The following is a 20,655-nucleotide window of genomic DNA, read 5'->3' as shown; positions in this document are numbered from 1 at the left end:
AGCCTACAGATCACTCAAAAGTGCTGTGCAAATCAGTAGTGTGGTTAAGAAGGAATTTGGTGTGCTGGCCTTCATTAGCTGAGGGATTGAATTCAAGAAACACCAGGTAATGGTGCAGCTCTATAAAACTCTGCTTTGGCCACACTTGGAGTATTATGTTCAGCACCAGTTGCTCCATATAGGAAGGATGTGGAAGCTTTCGAGAGGGTGCAGAGGAGATCGACTAGGATGCTGTCCACACAAGAAACCCTGAGGTGACTTGGTAGAGGTGTGGAAAATTAGAATGGAAAGCCAGCACCTTTTACTAGGGCAGCAATGGCTCATACCAGAGGCTATCTGCTTAAGATGTGTGGAGAAAAGTTTATAAATATGTCTGATGTAGTTTTGTTTTTAAATACACAGATACTGATGGGTGCCTGGAATGAGCTTCTGGGAGTGGTGGCAGAGGCTGGTACAAGGGGCACATTGAAAAGACTCTCACATAGGCACAGATTTAAGAAAAATGGAGAGTACAGACTGTGTAGGAAGGAAGGGTTAAATGGATTGTGGAGTACATTTGTATTGGTTGGCATAACATCCAAGCCAAAAGGACTGTACTGCTCTCTGTTCTATTTCCATCAACTGATGCTTCTCACCAATACACTTTACTTACCACTTCCACCAACCTGTGTACATCCTGCTGCTGTCACTTTCCTCTTTGCAGATCATTGCTTTGCTGGCTTTTGCGTCAACTGAAAATTGCAAAACTGTGCTTACACTCAAGCCCCTACAAGTCAAAGCCATTAGTCCAGATAAACAAAGTAATAGTCTTGACATAAACCCACAGAGAATCCCACTAATCATCTCGCCACAGTTCGAAGACCATTCGGCATGATCTTCTGTTGTTTGTCTTCGCCAACATTTCCCCCCCCCCCCCCAAAGGAACTTATAGGGGAAAAAAACTGAATTGTGTTTCGAGAAGAGATTGTAAATCTCAAGGTACGTGAAGCTGAAGACACAGCTGACGATGATTCATGAGTCATTGAGTTTTACTGACTCCTCAAATTCATGGCATGTTTACCTGCTCCAGTAGTGAAGTCTAATCTGCTGGATTCTCCAACATGGACTCAGACTGGCAGTCATTTGGGAGAGAAAGGCAAGCACGCCAAGATGTTGGAGCTCACCCATTCCACCAGATTTCTGTAGAGTTAACTCAGCAAAACCACACAGGAGCCAAAGGAAATATGCACAGGTACATTTTTCAAATTCAAAATGAAAACACATTTGCCAGAATTGTAAATTTATTCACCCCAACTCAAACATACAATTTCTTAACCAAAAAGAAAGATCTGCAAATTATTAATGATATCAAAACAATGTAAAATCAGTGCTGACCTTAAAGGGTTTCTGTAAACATAATTCACAGATTTTTTTCTCTTTTAAAAAAATATTCCATTAAAGCTTTTGTTTATTTTATCCACTAGACCCAGAACCAGGTTTAAACGGAATTTGTTTCTGGCATTGGAAGGGCACACTAAAGATTATTACAGTGAAAATCAAAGTAGCAGCTGTTCCAATTAAATTATGAGAATTTATGCTAAATTTGCTAACAAAAGATTCCTAGGTGGATATCTGAATTCTGTGCAGAATTCTGATTTTATTTACAGATTACTGTAATTTGAAATAGATTGACGCTAAACACCTGAAGATTTAGTACATGCATTAGCGTGCATGTATGTATAGATGCAGCTCAGTGCACAAGCACAGCAGCAGGTAAACACAGGATCAGCTCAAGTCCTGGTAGAAAATGAAGGACAAATCAATAGAGAATGGAAGATAGCGCTGGAGTCTTCCATCTTATCCTATGGAATGTCGTTCCTTTTCCCATCTTCCTTGTCAAACTGGTGGCTGCCAGACCTCATCTCCCCCTTTCCACTTCCTCTGTGGAACCCCCATCTGGGAATAGTCCATTGAAAAAAAAAATCCCCTTAAGTCTTAGCAAGTAAGTGGGTTGTTGGCAGCTGTCCTTACTGGCTGCTGTTTATAAGGAGGACATATTAACTGAAATGTGGGCCATCCAAGAACCATTTCACCATCAGGAAATTTCAGTGATTTAATCACCTCCAAGCCAATTATTCCTCATATAAGCCTCAGACCCACTTTCAAGATGGTGCCTTGCAACAGACTGGTGGAAAAGGAGATCCTTTTCTAAATTCGATGTGTGTGAGGAAAGATAAGGCACATAGAATTCAGAGCAGACTTTAGCTATTCCCCCTTGCACCTAATCCACTCTGTGCCTGCCAGGAGAACAACCAGAGATGAAAGGGGAAAGAGATACAAGTCAATATAAATCCCTTTTCTCAAATAATTAGTTAATTTCTCGACTGACTTTATACTGCTTCTTGACCCAGAGCAGCCGGAACACACGGATGTCTCTCCGCCATCCAATTTTTGGATCCCAACAGTATTCTGGCGAGAGAATTTTGGTGGGTTTATGCAACCAGAAGTATTTGTTAAGGTGACTCTCATCGTGCCAAAGGGCCTCCATATTTCGCTCCTTGTCCTGCATAATCCCCAGGTAGCAGGCCTCCGTCAGGTTCCTCACACTCTGCCAAGTGCCACCAAACACAGCAGCATGATAGTAGAAATCCCCCTTGCTCTCTATGTATGCTGCGGAGTGAGGGTTACTTTCATAAGTGTACAGGAACTTTGGCTTTCTATAGAACCAGGCGTGTAGGAGAGCCACTGACTCACTCAGTGCCTCTGTGCCGAAGCGACCTTTAAAATACTGATCCACATCAAAGCAAAATATGTAGTTGGCCTCCTCTTTGGCATGATTGTCAATCAACTCGTAGATCTGCTTCATACGGAACATGGAATTGTCCTGCCATCGCTTGTGCCTTTCAACTTTAAGACCTCTGACTTTCCCTCTTCCACTCAGCTTTGAAACTATCTGTTCAAGCTTGGTCAGGTCATCTACAAACACATAGAAGATGACAGAGAATCCCGGCATGAAATGTTCATCAGCAGTCATCAGGAAATGCTCCAAGTACAAGTCCAAGTAGCTGAAACATGGAAAGGTAAACCCTCTTAGAAGCAGTAATTAAACAGACTCACACAATTTTTGGCTCACACAACCAACTCTTTTCTAATTTCACAATCTCAAGCTATGATGAAGTTGCGTGAAATGCAGAGGCAACATCAGCCAATACTAACAGTTCCACATGTAATGGTGACCAAACCATTCTTCACTTTCTTTGCATCACCTCACCACCACACCCCCCAACCTCTGATTCTGGAAAATTTAACATGGGGACTGGGCAATAAGCTCCTGAGATCACAATTATCAGCACTAGGACCAGGAATACAGGTACACTTTCAGGTAAGACACCGACCAAATTCTTTTTTACCCAACAAGACTTAACCCAGACATCAGAACATTTAAGTCAACAGATTTTATCAAGTAATTACAACTGGTAAGTACACTAAACACATCCCCTTTACTCTGACAATTTAAAGTAGGACTTCGCAAACTTTGACACAGACATGACACAGTTCTTGTCCCTGTCCCTCATTGCTAAAATTGTGTCAATCCAACTCTTATGTGGTTAGAAGAAAATACCGGAAACACTAAGCTGGTCAGTCTGTATCTGTGGGAGAGAGAGAAAAAAAACAAAACGTTCCCCTTCGTCAGAATTGGGAAGGAGAAAAGTTAGCTTGCAGGGAGAGGAGAACATCACTGATGATGCAAAACAAGGGTGAACAAGCAGCAAACAAGGTTATCGGTCAGTGAATGAATGGGAGCAGTTAAGAGTGGAAAACATAGATAAAATAATCTAAATCTAAAGATAAACACGAGATTCTACAGATGCTGGAAATCTTGAGGAGGCAGGTTGGGAAGAAGAGTAGTCAAGATAGTTTTGGGAGTTGGTAGGCTAATAATGGATGTTAGAAACTAGCCCGTCTCCTGAGACTCCGATTCATTCGTTTCTTTCCTGGGTCTCCCTCTGTCGATCTTAAGAAAGTGAAAGCAACATGAATTTAAATTTGTCTATAAGCAAGCCAGTTTTAAAAATATTGGACATTTCACCTATGCTGACAGGGTTTGGAGGTGAAGGGTTCATCAAACCATAAACACACAACATGGAATCATTCCAGTTTGATGTTTGCAGCAGAGGCTGTACTCACAAGCTACAATTCTTCAAAACTGTTAACTTCCTCTCACTAACCCTATTTCCCTGATATTCCAACAGTTCTTGTGTCCCTAGATCTCAATATCATGTGCAACCAGTTCAGTACAATGAGGTCAGATTGGTCAAAAACCTTTGCTTTATGAATGTTAACGCAGGACACTTTCTCTCATAGCAAGCAGACAACATCTGAGCCTCTGCTTACATATCGACCTTTGGCACAACAGAGCTCACTGGAAAGGCCTTGGTTCTGGACATGATACAAGATGAATGGATTCCTGTTGTCCCACACAATATCTCCACTTCATTGGAAAAGTTGTTGGAGCCAAGGTGTATACAGCAATGGCAAAAATTTAAGGACACTGTTGGCATAATGCTTGACCTGAAATTGTACTGAGTCTAGGTCCACAACAAACCCAGTGTTTAAGATGAGATTTTGCATGAAATAAGATTAAGACTAATTTCTGTAGAAGCCAAAGTTTGGAAGAATGGTTTCAAAGTAACTCTCAAGTTGGCTGACTTGCAGATTCCAGGCTGAGGGAGTGTGCATTGAGGGATGAGCTAAGCTCAGTGCAGCCAATGCAGAAGTTCTGTGGAGAAGGATCACAGTCTAAGGTCTATCTGCAACTACACATGGAGGGGCTGAGTCAGGTGTGAAAAGCCCTCAAGCACTGAAATGATGTGTCACTCTGGGGGTGGTGCTATGGCTGTAAAAAAGTTGACACCAATGAATGTACTGACCATGAATGCAAAAGTTTTGTACTGTTGATTTGTATGTGTGTGCACGCATGTAAGTACACAAGTTTGTATGGATTTTTTTTACTATGAATTAAGTTTTTATGTTATATAAACATGAATTGGCGGCTGATGATTCCTTTTTATATATATATTGATGATGGTAAGTCGTATTGCTCTGGGAGTTGATTCCTAATGTTTTTTTTTTCTTATTTTCTTTTTTTCCCCTTTCTCTTGTAGTTAGTGGGGTTTTTTTTTAGTAAGTTGGGGTTCTCTTTTTTCCTTCTTTTCTTTATAAAATTCTTTTTTTTTCCATTATCATATATTATCCTTTTTTGATAAGTTTTTTTCAGCTTTATTAATTGTGTATATATATCTCAACTTGAAGTTTTGTATCATTTTATAGCTGAAGAAGATTATATATCAATAAAAAGATTCTAAAAATAAAAATGAAAATGAGATAAGTTTGCAATAAAAATGAAACATTGCCAAAGGAAGGGTAATATTGAAGTTCTCTGTGACCACTAAGATCATTCTTTTCTAATCAGTGCCTCACAGGCAACTTTTGTGGGCTTCCAGAAATAATTTACATGTTAGGAAATAAAACTTCCTGTAGTATTTTAAATAAACTCATTCCTATGCAAACTGAGTTATGTTATTTAGAAACTAAGCACATTGTGTATAATGTGGACTTGAAAATGCATGAAGATATTCCGGGATCTTTATTTTACACTTGCATTTTACATTTTTAATTATGAACTATCCATATCTTAACTGTTGAATATCATAGTCAATTGGATCAATTTAACCCAAAGCTTAGACAGTTTCCTCCTGGAACACCAGCAAAGAGAAGACTTTTTAAAAAAATAATACTTTTTATAAGATTTGTATTTTTTTAAACAAACTCGTGTGTTTTTTACACTCACTGGCAGAAGGTGGTATAGCAGCTAAACTATCGGTTTACCATAAATTCCAGTGTATAAGCCGAGAATTTGGCCCTAAATTTTGGTCCTAAAATTAGAGGGTTGGCTTATACAGAGGGTGCCAACTTTGGAAAAACAAATACACAGAAGACAGGTCGTATTTATTGGCTGTTATTGAGTCAAATGCATTCCACTGTCGACGCATGAATTCTTTGAATGGTTTGTTTAAACTCGTGTAGTGGCTGGAGCACAGACGTCAAACCACCAGGGATGACTGCAATGTCTGTATTTTCAGCTTTCAATGCTGCTTTTGTCTCACCTGACAAGTGCGCTTTGAACATGTCCCAGACAAGTAGCAACTTTTCCTTCCTGAAACCTTTGGGACGTCGATGCCGCACCTCTTTAACCAACTTCAAGCAACCTGCTTCGTCCATCCAGTAGCGTTCTTGAACGTAAACAACACCCCATGGGAATTTTCTGAGCAATCTTTGTTTTTTGTCTCAACACAAGATCACATCTATTCATAAATCGGGTGCACCAACTTCGCATAGCTTTGAAATTTTCGCTGACCTCACGGTGTTTTTCTCCCATTTCAACGCTTGAACTCAAATCATTACTCTGGTAACAATGTATCCAGATGGTCGCTGGTGATTCACTTTTTCTTCCAGTTCTGGCCACTGGCATGTTTTCCTGCAGTTTGTACATTTCGTCTATGGCATTTTCCTCAGTGTGTCCTCTGCCTTTCTTCACTCTCTCACTTGTTTCTCGTTTACACTAAACTTTTTAGCAACTGCAGAATTATTCGTTCCTTTAGCAAAATCAACAACTTTCAGCTTGAAGCTAGCATCATATCGCATTCATTTTAATCTTTTGTACACGGTGGTCGCAAACTCAATACTGAGTACACGTACTGATCCTGCTACCCCGTGTTATGTTTTAACAAGATGACGATAGGCACTAAATAGTTTCACGGGGGTTACATTTCAGAGGATCCTTTTCCTTTGGAAACTTAATCTAAAATTTCACTCCTGATTTATTTATTAAGAATTCACTTATAACATTCTTTAGCAGGTATTGGTTCACAAAATTTCCAGGTTCTGGATCCGACAAAGCTGAGCACCGGCATGTGAGATCTTGTGATCTTTTCTGATTAAATCAAAAACCTCTACAAAAGGGGTCGGCTTATACAAAAGTAACATGAAAAAGTCACTTTTTTAGCCTTGAAAATGGGGGTCAGCTTATACTCCGGGTCGGCTTGTACACCAGAATTTACTGTAATTACCTTTCTCATTTTTCATTGCCTAAGTATTAGCACATTACCCATGTGATGGAATTGCTTTAATTATGTTGCTTATTAACTAGTTTATTCCTAATTTTACTTACATTGACAATACAAGTGATGGATTTTCCAGAGGTACCATCTTTATTCTTTTTGCCTTCACATTCTTTGCCGTTCATTTACCTCTTAGCATCATTTCTCAGCCCTTTATTTCATTTATTCAGTATTTGTATGTTTGTTTGTACTCTAAAATAAATGATTATTAGAATTAAGACTGCTCATCCTTCCTGACTCCCGAAAGAACCCCAAGGATCGGAAATGTACAGAAATCCAATGGCGATCATTTACAATTATAAGGAGCTTCCTTCATTGTGTTCTATTTTAATTATTCTCAATGTCCCAATAGGTTAATTCAGCTTCTTTTTAAAACTATGAAGGAATTGGTATCCTTGCCTAAATAACTATTGTACTCATGTTTCAAGAAATCTGTTGGCTTAGATTCATCTAGGGTTTCTTGTATATATTGGATCTTTATTTGCAAATGGTGTTTAATCATAGGTTATCGCACAGTAGCCAGAGGGTGATCACGGGACTCTCTGTAACACAATATTCAACATACATACTTGCCAACTGCAAAGACTGAGAGACCAATAACAGTGTTCTTTTTCTTGTGCATCTCATCGAAATCCGTTGGGTTAAAGGTCCCTTCCCAAATGATCGGAGCATTCCAGCTTGTGCAGGTTTGAACATCAGTCCTGGTCCTGGAGAGTATGGAAAAGATAACTATGAGAAACAACTATCTTCTCCACATGTTACCTCCAATGCTGTCTCATTTGGTGCACTGATCCAGGCAGGTAAGAATATTCTAATCACAAACAAGAGAAAATCTGTGGATGCTGGAAACCCTCAAAGTGCTGGGAGGACCTCAACAGGCCAGGCAGCATCTATGGAAAAGAGTATAGTTGACTTTTCGGGCAATGTTTGTCTCAGTCACTAAGTACTGACAGGGAAAGACACTGAAGCCACGCCTCCTTACTTATTTAATGTCCATTATGCCACTGGCGTTTAGGGCAGCAATGAAGGTCCTCCAACTCTTGTGGTGCTCAGGGCTTCCTTCAGCACATCAGCAGCTTTCACTGCTGTCAGCTAGGCAAGTCCCAGGTAGAGACTCCAGGAAAACCATCTCACTCAAATGTAGAAGGATCTTCTGCAACAACTTTGTTTTACCAGTCAAGGTTGTTAGCCCTGAGCTGAACCCCTGAACCTGGAGGACTGGTGGACCACTCTTACTCTGTCCTCTACCCTTTGACGTGTTTGGCATGGGTGACCCTACCAAGAGCCAAAGCATAAAGCCCCGAGTCCAGCTAACATCACTCTCCGGGTCATTGAGGCACCAAACCTCCAAAGCCGACAGGTTGTGATCCTCTTGGAGGGAGGCCACAACTACTTTCCCAGTATGAGATTCATTATATTACAACACAGAAACAAACTATTCAGCCCAGCAGTTCCACGCTTCCTATTATATTTACCCCAGCCAAAATTGTCAACATCTGTTCCCTTCACCCTATGAAATACAGCCTATGTGCTTTTTCTCCCCCCAACATTCTTCTGAAGCTATTGTGTTCTTATATGCAAACACGAGGAAATCTGCAGATGCTGGAAATTCAAGCAACACACACACAAAATGCTGGTGGAATGCAGTCCTGACGAAGGGTCTCGGCCCGAAACGTCGACTGTACTTCTTCCTATAGATGCTGCCTGGCTTGCTGTGTTCCACCAGCAGTTTGTGTGCGTTGCGTGTTCTTATACGCCACTGATTTTTATGTGGGGAAATAAAGATGTTTAGCACACCTCAGAGTTCATAAAGACCATGCATGACAAATCATCAAAACACAAGTCAGTGGTTCAAGTCTGTTCTGAGGAACCGATGTCTCATTTGTGGTGACACTGATTGCTACCCTTTACTGTATATTAGCTTTTTTAGAAGAAAGTTGAAAATCCAGAAAACTGCAGATGAAGCAATAAAAATTAAAAAAAATGCTCAACTATTCAGGCAAGACCAGATCTGAGAGGAGACAAGAAGATTCAATGTTTGAGGTAAAAGATCATTTGCAGAACCGCCTATATATTGCAAAAGTTGGGAAAGAATGCTATAAATGAGGGGAGGACAAAAAAACCCCAAAGGATTAGGTAAATAATTACTTGATATTTGTCATGGACGCAGTGCGTTAAAGGAGTGGTTCCCATGTTATGTGACTCAGAATAAACTGTTCTTTCTCAAACCACCAGACAGTGGCTAATAGAATGCCTCAGGGAATCAGTGCTTATAGGCTTAGTCATAAAGATATCCTGCACAGAAACATTCAAATTGGTCTTGTACTCCTCTGAATCTTTCTTATCCATGTACCTGTCCTAACACCTTAATTACCCACAATTGTACCTGCCTCGACCGTGCCCTCCAGTATGTCAGTGCATATACCCTTTGGCCTCTGCATGAAAAAGTTGTCCCACAGCTCTCTGTTAAATACTTCCCTTTCACCTTAAACCTACAGCCTCTAGTTTAAACTTCCCCTCCCTGAAAAAAGACTGTGACCATCTACTTTACTTATGTCCTCAAGATTCTATTATAAGGTCACACCTCAGCCTTCTTCACTCCAGGGACATTAAGTCCTCTACCCTAAGCAACACCCACATGAATCAATTCTGCAGCCTCTCTAGCTAAATTACACCCTTCCTTTAGCACAGCAATGAAAACGGCACATAATACTCCAATGTAATCTCATCGATGTCTCAGACAACTGTAACATGCCATCCCAACTCTTGGGATGCCATGTTACAGTGACCTCACCTGATGAAGACAAGTGTGCCATGAGCCTTCTTCAACACCCTGTATCACGACCTTCAGGGAACCATGTACCTATACCCCTTGGTAAAGGGCTCTTCAGCACTCGAGGGCCCTGTATTTCACTGTGCACTCTCTTGCTTTAACTTCCCCAAAAAAACCCCATCACTTTGCACTTTTCCAAGTTAAATTCCATCTCCCATCCCTTTGCAGCTGGAGGTCGTGATGCACATTGGCACCAATGGCATGTGTAGAGAGGAGGGAGTTAAAAAAGAGGCTGAAGAGCAGGACCTCCAAATCTCTGCATTACTCACGGATGCCACGTGCTAGTCAGGGTAGGAATTGGATGACGGTACAGGTGAATGAGAAGCTGCGAAAGTGGTGCAGGAGGCAAGGTTTCAGGTTCTTGGATCATTGATGTCTCTTCAGGGCTAGGAGTGAACTGTACAAGAGGGACGGGTTGTATCTAAATTGGAGAGGAACCAATATCCTGGGCAGGAGGTTCTCTAGTGCTACTTGTTAAGGTTTAAACTAGACTGGCAGGGGGATGGGAACCAGTGCACCAGGTTAGAAAATGAGGAGATAAAGAGTTAGGTAAATATCAGGGTCAGTAAAAACAGGCAGGAGCAAAGTAGTAGATACAATAGGACCCGTAGGTTGATATCTATGTATTTCATGCTAGGAGTATTACAGGTAAAGATGATGCACTTAGAGACCTATGATGTTGTGGCCATTACAGATCTTGGTTGAGAGGGGGACAGGAATGGGTGCTTTATGTTCAAGGGTTTTGATGTTTTCGGTATGATAGAAAGGACGGTAAAAAGAGGTGGGCGAGGAGTTGAAGGCAGATGAAGAAAAGGTATAAAAAGTTATAGGGTTGTTGTCATGGGGGGGGTTGCAACTTTACTCATAACAAACTGAGACTTTCTTACTGTACATGGTTTAGATGGGGCAGAATTTGTTAGGTGCATCCAGGAGGTTTCCATAAATCAGTATGTAAATAGTCCAACAAGATGAGGGGTTGGACTGGAATTGGTGATGGCCAGGTGACTGCCCTTTCAGTGGGTGAGCAGTAACAGCTTCTTAAGTTTTAAGATGTCTATGGATAAGGATAAGCTTAGACTTGCAGGGGAGTTCATTGGAAACATCTGTTTTTGGCCAGATCCCCATCCAACACGTGGAGGGTGTTTAAAAACCAACTGCACTGAGTACAGGACAGGCACAGCATTTTCCAGTCAGAAGGACAGGGGTGGTAAGGTAAGAAAATCCTGAATGTCAAGGGCGATGATAAATATAGTCAAGAAGATAAAGGAAACACATGTAAAGCTTAGGAAGCTAGAATCAAGCAGAGTCCTGGAGGATTATAAGAAAGTAAAGAAGGAAATTAATAAAGTTAGTGAATTTAATAAAGGCTATGAAAAATCTTTGGAAAGTTGGATTAAAGCGAATTCCAAAGCATTCTATACATACATCAGGAGTAAGATGATACCTAGGGAAAGGGTGAGACCATTTAACGGTAAAGGGAGGAACCCTTGCTTGAATGTGGCTGAGGTCCTTGCTGAGTACTTTCTAAGGAGAAGGATATGGATGAAAGGGAGATCAGTGCCAAGAGCAGTAACATGCTAGGGCATTTCAAAGTAAAGGAGGAGGTAGTGTTGGGTCTCTTAGAGAACATTAAGGTGGCTCAGTCCTCAAGCCCTGATGCAACATACCCCAGGTTATTGAGAGAGGTAAGAGATGATCTTGCTGGGACCTTGATTGATATCTTCATGTCCTCTCCAGCCAAGGCAAAGTCTTGGCAAACTTGCAAGTAGCTAATGTTGTTCCATTGTTAAAGAAGGGAACTAGGGGTGATTCTGGAAACTATAGACCAGTGAGTCTAAAATCAGTGGTAGGGAAGATACTGGAGAGAATTCTTAGGGATAAGATTTACGAGCATTAAAAAAAAACCACGGCCTAATTAGGGAGAGCCAGCATGGCTTTGTGCAGGGCAAATTGTGTTTTACTAATTTGATCGAGTCTTGTAACGAGGGTGATTGATGAAGGTAGAGCTGAGGATGTTGTCTACTTGGATTTTAGTAAGGTGTGGGAGGCTTGTCCAGATTTAGATGCATGGAATCAATGGTGAATTGGCATTTGGATTCAAATCTGGTTTGTCCATTAAAGACAGAGGTGGTGGTTGAAGGGACTTATTTGAGCTGGAGGTCTGTGGTTAGTGGTGTTCTACGGGGATCTGTACTGGGAACTCTGCTATTTGTGATGCATGTAAATGACCAAGATGAAAACTTACATGGGTGGGTTAGTAAGTTTGCAGATGATCCAAAGATTGGTGGTGGTGTTGTGGATAGCATAGATGACCAGAAAAGAATATAATGGAATATACATCATTTGCAGATACAGGCAGCGAAATGGTAAATGCCTGACAAAATATGAAGTGTTATACCTAGCTAGTTCAAATGTAAAGAGGCAGTGTGTAGACCCTTAATAGTGTTGATGAGCAGAGGAGTCCATGTTCATAGCTCCCTAGAAGTTGCCTAGAATGTGCTTCCTGGGATGGTAGTAGGGGCAGATGCATTAGGGACTTTTAAGATAGACACATTAATGTGAGAAAAATGAAGGGCCATGGATATTGTGTAGGCATAAGGGACTAGTTAAGTTAGCCAGTTGATTATTAATTGTTTGGTTTGGCAGAACATTGAATGCCAAAGAGCCTTTTCCTGTGCTGTACTGTTCTATGAAACCATGCTGACTTTGGCCCATTTTATTTTCTGCCTCCAAGTACCCTGACATCTCATCTTTAATAATAGATTCTAACATCCTGCCAATCACGGCAATTAAGTTAACTGGTCTGTAATTTCCTATCATCCCCATTCCTTCTTAAAGAGTGGAGTGACATTCATGAAATTCTAGTCTCCTGGAACAATTCCAGAATTTAGTGACTCCTGAAGGAGCACAATCTCTTCAACTATCTCATTCAGAACCCTGGGGTGTAGTCCATCTGGTCCAGGTGACTGATCTACCTTCAGACCTTTCTGCTTCCCAAGCACCTTTGCCTTTGTAATAAGCAAGTACACTCACTTCTGCCCCTGACACTCTGGCAATTCCTGCTTAGAAATGTCAAGCAACGGTGTACTCCAATCTGAAAACCAACTTTCAACTACTATCACTATGTCAGGATACCATGGATTCCACGTGAAGTAACCTCTCAGATCAGCCTACCACAGGGATCTTTGCTAAAGTCCACATAGGGAACACTTGCCCTCTGCCCTAACACCTCTTCAAAAAACTTGGTCTAACTTGTGAGACTAGATTTCCCATGCATAAAGCCATAGTGACTCTCCCTAGTCAGTTCTTGACTTTTTAAAATGAAGGTACATCCTGCCTTTTAGTTACCCAAATTATCCTTGCTGCCCATCTTAAATAAAGGCACAAGATTAGCCACCCTTCAATCTTCTAGTACCTCACACATGGCTAACAATTCAAGACCAACATACAGGTGAAGTAAGCAATTATTGGACTTTATTGCAAAAACACTTTAAATTCAGGAATAAGGGATTACATAAGGCTAGTTGCAATTGAACCAAAAACCCTACAAAAAGTAGCGGCTATGCCCCGATACATCATAGGTAAAGCCCACCCCATGACTGAGCACATCTACACGAAACGCTATCATAGGAAAGCTGCATCTTTCACTGGGGACTCCCACCACCCAGGACATGCTTTCACTGCTGCCATCTGGAAGAAGGTACAATAACCTCTGGACTCACAGCATCAAGTCAGGAAGAGCTACTAAACCTCAACCACCAGGCTCTTGAATCAAAGGGTTCACTGAAAATCACTTGCCCCATAATTGAATTGCATTTATTTATTATTACTTCTTTCTTGTTGTATATGCACAGTTTGTTGACTTTTGCAGACTGGGTAAATGCCCAAGCTGGTGCCGTCTTTCACTGATTCTGTTACGGTTATTATTCTATGGTTTTATTCAATATGTCCACAAGAAAATGTATTTCATAGTTGCATATGATGACATATATGTACTTTTGTTATTAAATTTACTTTGAATTATAGAACTTTCTTGAGATGTCATCTGCAGTATCATGCAGTTTTTGGCTCTTTACCTAAGAAAGATTGCACTAACCATTGAGGGAGCGCTGTAAAGATTTACAGTACAGTAATAGATCCTGGGATAATGGGTGCCTCCTGTGAGGAGCATCAAAGTAGTCTGTGACTGTATTCTTTTAAGTTTGGAGTAATAAGAGGAGCTCACTGAAACACAAAGGTCTTGACAGGCTGGATGAAGGGGGTAGGTTTCCTACAGCTGAGGAGACCAGACAGGAGACACAATTTGAGAACAACAGGTAGGCCATTCAAGACTGAGATAAGGACTCATTTCTTCACAAGGAAGGTGCTGAATCTTTGGAACTCTCCACTGGCATTCTGGAGGCTCGGTCACTGAGTTCATTCAAAATAGAAAAGGTAGATTTCTGGATATTAATGGAATCAGGGGATATGTTGTTAAGTACTGGTAGATGATGCTAAGTTGAAGGTTTGTAATGATTGAAGAAATAAGGTTGAAAGCCAGGACTGATTTCTTCTCCTCCTCCTGAGTTCTAAATGTTTACACCAGAGTCTTACAGCATACATTTGCTCACAATTCAAAAATTATTTTAGCATTAAGCAGATTAACACTATTTAGTAACGATGGGTTTTGAAGAAACCGAAGCCGCAATGGTAAGTTCTTGGTAGAAAGCCTCTTATGATAAACTCTAGGTCCACTTGCATGTATATTTTTTTTAATACACAGTATTTCTGTATTTGCACATTTTTAAAAATCCATTCAATATACATAACTTTACTTGTTTATTTATTTTATTTTTTTCTCTCTCTCTCTCTTCTAGATTATGTATTGAATTGAACAGTTGCTGCTAAGTTAACAAATTTCACACCACATGTCAGTGATAATAGACCTGATTCTGACACTTAAATAAGCATAAGAACATGGGACAAAAGAAACAGGAGCAGAGGTAGGCCATCCAAAACATCCAGCCTGTTCCACCATTCAGCAAGATCAAGTCTGATCTGGCTCTGGGCTCAGCTCCATTTAACTGCTGTTTCCCTCATAATTGGTAATTTCCCTGCTATGGAAAAATCTGTGAGTTAAGTTTAGTTAATGAGGTCACCTCTACTAGGCAGAGAACTTCACAGATTCATTGCTCTCTGGTGTTGTGTATTTAATATTTCAGTAATCTTGTCTACATATATATATTGTTTGATTGAGCATTCTTGCTCCTTTAGATAATTTATTAAGGGTTATATGTAAAAAATGTGAATTGCATGTGTCATCATGCTACCACGTTATAAGTGCACTCCTCGTTGAAAGTAAACTCCAAGTTAGACCCGCATTTTGGACTCGCGTGTCATCCTTTGAGTTAGTTTAATGTTACAAAGTTACAAAACATAACACCTGGGAAAGCAGTCTCTCCTTACCTTCAACCAAAATCTATTCCTTCAAGTCTCAAGGCTACGTCTACTCGTTATAGCCTCACGTACCAGTGGAAACAACTTTCTTGCCTCTATCTTATTCTTCCCTTTGTCTGTAAGATGTGTCTATAAGATCCTGTCTCATTCTTCTGAATTCCAGCGAGTCTACTTCCAGCAACTTAATCTCTCCTCACAGACCAACCCCGTCATCTCCAGAATCAGTGTGGCAAACTTCCTCTGCACTGCCTCCAAAGCCATACATGGAAGGATAATGTCCTAATGCAGGCAGATGGGATTACTATAGAGAGGGGAAAAGGTCAACAGAGAACTGATGGGCCGAAGGATCTGCTTGTATTCTGCACAGCTCAATAATTGAATATTACTGGACTAGTTATCAATGATATGGTCTTCAATACCATCACCTAAGCATCTAGGCAATTCAAATCAGACAGAAGCTTGGAATAAAAGAGATATGACAGTATTCGGTATTAACAGCAGTAACCAAGAATCCATTGAATCGTTTCAAAAGTTACAAAACAACTGGTAATAAGTTGTAGAAGGATTGCATGCTTAGAAGCAAACAGGATCAGCAATTTAAAAAAAAATGAAGTCCACTAGCATCATTCAGGGAAGAAATACTGCCATCGGTACCTAACGCATTCTGTAGGTGACGGCAGACCCTAAACAGTGTTGAATTCTAATTGCTTTCTGAAGTAGTGTAGCATGTTATACACTTCAGGGTGCCCAGGGATGATCAGCCAACGCTGCTCATGACACATACTCAGATAGAAAAAAGTCCCAGCTGCCACAGTGGGAGACAAACCCATGTCAAATGTTAGCAAATTTTACTAGTGGGGTAAAACATGAAAAGATGGCCAACAAACAAAGGCATACCTTGAACTATACGACAGTGAGACAGCACCCATGAGATAGGGTAGAAAGTCTTTAAAATGAGAATGGGGCAGATCTTAAAAGGATAGAAAACCTACAGCACAATACAGGCACTTCGGCCCACAAAGCTGTGCCAAATGTCCTTCCCTGAGAAATTACCTAGGGTTACCCATTGCCCTCTATTTTTCTGAGCTCCATATACCTGTCCAAGAGTCTCTTAAAAGACCCTATTATATCTGCCTCTACCACCATCACTGGCAGCCCATTCCACGGACTCACCACTCTCTGCGTAAAAAACTTAACCCTGATATCTCCTCTGTACCTACAACCACCTTAAAACTGTGCCCCCTCGTGCTAGACATTTCAGCCCTGGGAAAAAGCCTCTGACTATCCACACAATCAATGCCTTTCATCATCCTATATACACCTCTATCAGGTCACCTCTCATTCTCCGTCACTCCAAGGGAAAAAGGCTAAGTTCACTCAACCTATTCTCGTAAGGCATGCTCCCCAAGCCAGGCAACATCTTTGTAAATATCCTCTGCACCCTCTCTATTGTTTCTGATGACAGAATATAGTATTAATGATAAGAGTCTTGGCATTGTGGAGGATCAGAGGGATCTTGGGGTCCGAATCCATAGGACATTCAAAGCTGCTGCGCAGGTTGATTCTTTGTTTAAGAAAGCATGCGATGCATTGGCCTTCGTCAATCGTGGAATTGATTTCAGGAGCCTCTCAGGATCTTCTCCATCAACTTACCAACCACTGAAGTAAGACTCACTGCTCTATAATTTCCTGGGCTATCTCTACTCACTTTCTTGAATAAAGGAATAACATCTGCAACCCTCCAATCCTCTGAAGCCTCCCCTGTCCCCATTGATGATGCAAAGATCATTGCCAGAGGCTCAGCAATCTCTTCCCTCGCCTCTCACAGTAGCCTGGTGTACATCTCATCCGGTCCCAGTGACTTATCCAACTTGATGCTTTCCAAAAGCTCCAGCACATTCTCTTCCTTAATATCTACATGCTGAAGCTTTTCAGTCCGCTGTACATCATCCCTACAATTGCCAAGATCCTTTTCCATAGTGAATACTGAAGCAAAGTATTCATTAAGTATCTCTGCTATCTCCTCTGGTTCCATACACACTTTTCCACTGTGACACTTGATTGGTCCTATTCTCTCATGTCTTATCCTCTTGTTCTTAACATACTTGTAGAATGCTTTGGGGGTTTCCTTAATCCTGTCCACCAAGGCCCCTTCTGGTTCTCCTAATTTCTTTCTTTAAGCTCCTTCCTGCTAGCCTTATAATCTTCTAGCTCTCTATGATTACCTAGCTTTTTGAAGCTTTCATAAGCTTTTTTCTTCTCAACTAGATTTACATCAGCCTTTGTACACCACGGTTCCTGTACCTTACCATCCTTTCCATCTCATTGGAACTTACCAATGCAGAACTCAGCACGTAAATATCTCCTGAACATTTGCCACATTTCTTCTGTACATTTCCCTGAGAACAACCGTTTCCAATTTATGCTTCCAAGTTCCTGCCTAATAGCCTCATATTTCCCCTTACTCCAATTAAACGCTTTCCTAACTTGTCTGTTCCTATCCCTCTCCAATGCTATGGTAAAGGAGATAGAATTGTGATCACCATCTCCAAAATGCTCTCCCACTGAGAGATTTGACACCTGACCAGTTTCATTTTCCAATACCAAATCAAGTACAGCCTCTCTTCTTGTAGGCTTATCTACATATTGTGTCAAGAAACCTTCTTAAATGCACCTAACAAAGTCCACCCCATCTAAACCCCTCACTCTAGGGACATGCCAATTGATATTTGGGAAATTAAAATCTCCCACCACAATAACCCTGTTATTATTACACCTTTCCAGAATCTGTCTCCCTATCTGCTCCTTGATGTCCCTGTTACTATTGGGCGGTCTTTAAAAAACACCCAGTAGAGTTATTGACCCCTTCCTGTTCCTAACTTCCACCCACAGAGACTCCGCAGACAATCCCTCCATGTCTTCCTCCTTTTCTACGGCCATGACACTATCTCTGAACAACAGTGCCACGCCCCACCCCTTTTGCCTCCCTCTCTGTCCTTTCTGAAATGTCTAAAGCCTGGCACTTGAAGTAACCATTCCTGCCCCTGAACCATCTAATTCTCTGTAATGGCTACCACACCATAGCTCCAAGTACTGATCCACACTCTAAGCTCATCCGCTTTGTTCATAATACTCCTTGCATTAAAAAAGACGCATTTCAAACCATTGGTCTGAGCGCGTCCCTTCTCTATCACCTGCATATCCTCCCTCTTGCACTGTCTCCAAGCTTTCTCTATTTGTGAGCCGACCACCTCTTCCTCCGTCTCTTCGGTTTGGTTTCCACCCCTCAGCAATTCTAGTTTAAACTCTCCCCGATAGCCTTTGCAAACCTCCCCGCCAGGATACTGGTCCCCCTGGGATTCAAGTGCAAGCCGTCCTTTTTGTACAGGTCACTCCTGCCCCAAAAGAAGTCCCAATGATCCAGAAATCTGAATCCCTGTTCCCTGCTTCAATCCCTCAGCCATGCATTTATCCTCCACTTCACTCTATTCCTATACTCACTGTCACCTGGCACAAGCAGTAATCCCGAGATTGCTACCTTTGTGGTCCTGCTTCTCAACTTCCTTCCCAACTCCCTGTAGTCTGTTTACAGGACCTCCTCCCTTTTCCTGCCTATTTTGTTGGTACCAATATGTACCATGACCTCGGGCTGTTTTCCTTCCCACTTCAGGATACCTTGGACTTCAGGATATACAGGATCTTCCATCCAGTCTGCCCGTGAATCCGGGGGAGAAATGGTCCCACCAGCTGGTCTATGGGAGCAGCTTGCTTCCTGCACTAAGAGCCTTCCCCTACCACACCAAAGAACTGGAAGTCAGGCTCCCCATGGAGATCTTGAGCAAGAGACAGACACACACAAAATGCTAGAGGAACTCAGCAGGTCAGACAGCATCTAATGGAGGTAAATAAACAGTCAACATTTCAGGCCAATATTCTTCGTCAGAATCCAGCTGAATCAGAGACCCAATGAAGGGTCTCACCCAGTAGATTGTAAATTTTCCTCCATATTTGCTGACTGACCTGCTGAGATCCTCCAGCATTTTGCTTGCATTGCTCAAAATCTGCAGAACCTCTTGTGCCTGTGGAGATAGGTGACTATGGACCAAGTAGTACATCCTAGGAACAGACCAGTGGCGATGTCAGACAAAGAAAGTTTAGCCCCAATACCTTTATCTATAGAAAACAAAACAATATTTGCCAATGATTAATAAATGCTTACAAAATACGTACCAATAGTCCAGATAATTGTCTGCATGGTTTCCAGGTTTTAATTTTAATCCTTTGGGCAAATGACATTTCTCCATGGGAAAGAATCCTTCTACAAACCTGAAAGCAAATAATTGAATACACAGTTAGACTGGTCAGCAGTATATTAGTAAGTGAGACCAAAACACATGAAATTAACCTTGGGTAGGAAATGATGCTCTCAGCTCTGTGTGCCTGCAGTGTAAGCAAGAACATGACGTCAACCTGACACGATTCTTTCCTCTTTAGGTCTCTTACCATCACACCTCCCTTCAGTTCACCCACACATCTGAAAGCCTATATTTCAGCATAGCTCTTCTACTCGCATCTCCTGTCACAAATCAGAGGGTCAACTTTTTTTTTTTTAGCAAGTCAGTACCTTCCCCCTGTGCTGCTCCTGGGATCTGAAGTCTCAAACCCTAACAAGCTTCTCTCGATGACCTTCCTTCCCACTGGGACTAATCTGGTTACTTTCTTCAGGTCCAGTTTACCTCCCAGTGCTGATCCTATAGCTATGGCCAATGGGTGTACAACCACTGCCCTTTTCAGCACTGGTGTCTAGGCTGTCTGTTTACTTGTGGGCACAGCTTTCACTGTACATGACTTTATTTGAGTCCCATTTGGTTGTAAAGCTGGAGTCCAGCCAAGGCCTGGCCAGACTGTGGCTGTCTGGGCCCATCCCAAGCACGTGTGGCATCTGTTTGCAGTGTAGCACTGTCCCTTTGGTGGGCAAGGTTTCCTGAGCCAGGTGAGTTGGTCAGAGCCAGACAAGACTCAAATATTTTCATGATGAACACACCTAACTCTGCCCCTGTCAAACGGATCAAGTCCTGTCAGCCTAGTTCTAGAATGCATCCAAATCAGGAGGTTGTCAAAGGGATGATGGCTCTTGAATCTACATGAACCCTCCAGGTCTAATTTTATCTTATGCTATCTGCCACTTACAGGCCTGGATGTCTTGCATATATTCTGCTCCACTGA

The 20,655-nt window shown here is 41.6% G+C and overlaps 1 protein-coding gene across 2 annotated transcripts in view; it reads right to left on the bottom strand.

Annotated features, from left to right (window-relative positions):
- Positions 1-1,262: 1,262 nt before the first annotated feature.
- The window catches only part of LOC140718257 (alpha-1,3-galactosyltransferase 2-like), a 74,280-nt gene continuing 54,887 nt past the window's right edge, over positions 1,263-20,655 (bottom strand). For both annotated transcript variants that reach the window (XM_073031763.1, XM_073031762.1), the window contains exons 3-5: positions 19,660-19,755; positions 7,730-7,867; positions 1,263-3,044 (exon numbers count right to left, since the gene is read on the bottom strand). In XM_073031763.1, the coding sequence (XP_072887864.1) occupies positions 2,348-3,044; positions 7,730-7,867; positions 19,660-19,755 (931 nt within the window). In that variant the 3' untranslated portion in view covers positions 1,263-2,347. The remainder of the gene's footprint in view (positions 3,045-7,729; positions 7,868-19,659; positions 19,756-20,655) is intronic.

Source organism: Hemitrygon akajei, chromosome 29 (assembly GCF_048418815.1).
Source record: "Hemitrygon akajei chromosome 29, sHemAka1.3, whole genome shotgun sequence".
In the NCBI taxonomy this organism is placed as follows: Eukaryota; Metazoa; Chordata; class Chondrichthyes; order Myliobatiformes; family Dasyatidae; genus Hemitrygon; species Hemitrygon akajei.
The sequence above is the reverse complement of the archived record's forward strand: the minus strand, read 5'-3'. Positions and strand labels throughout refer to the sequence as shown.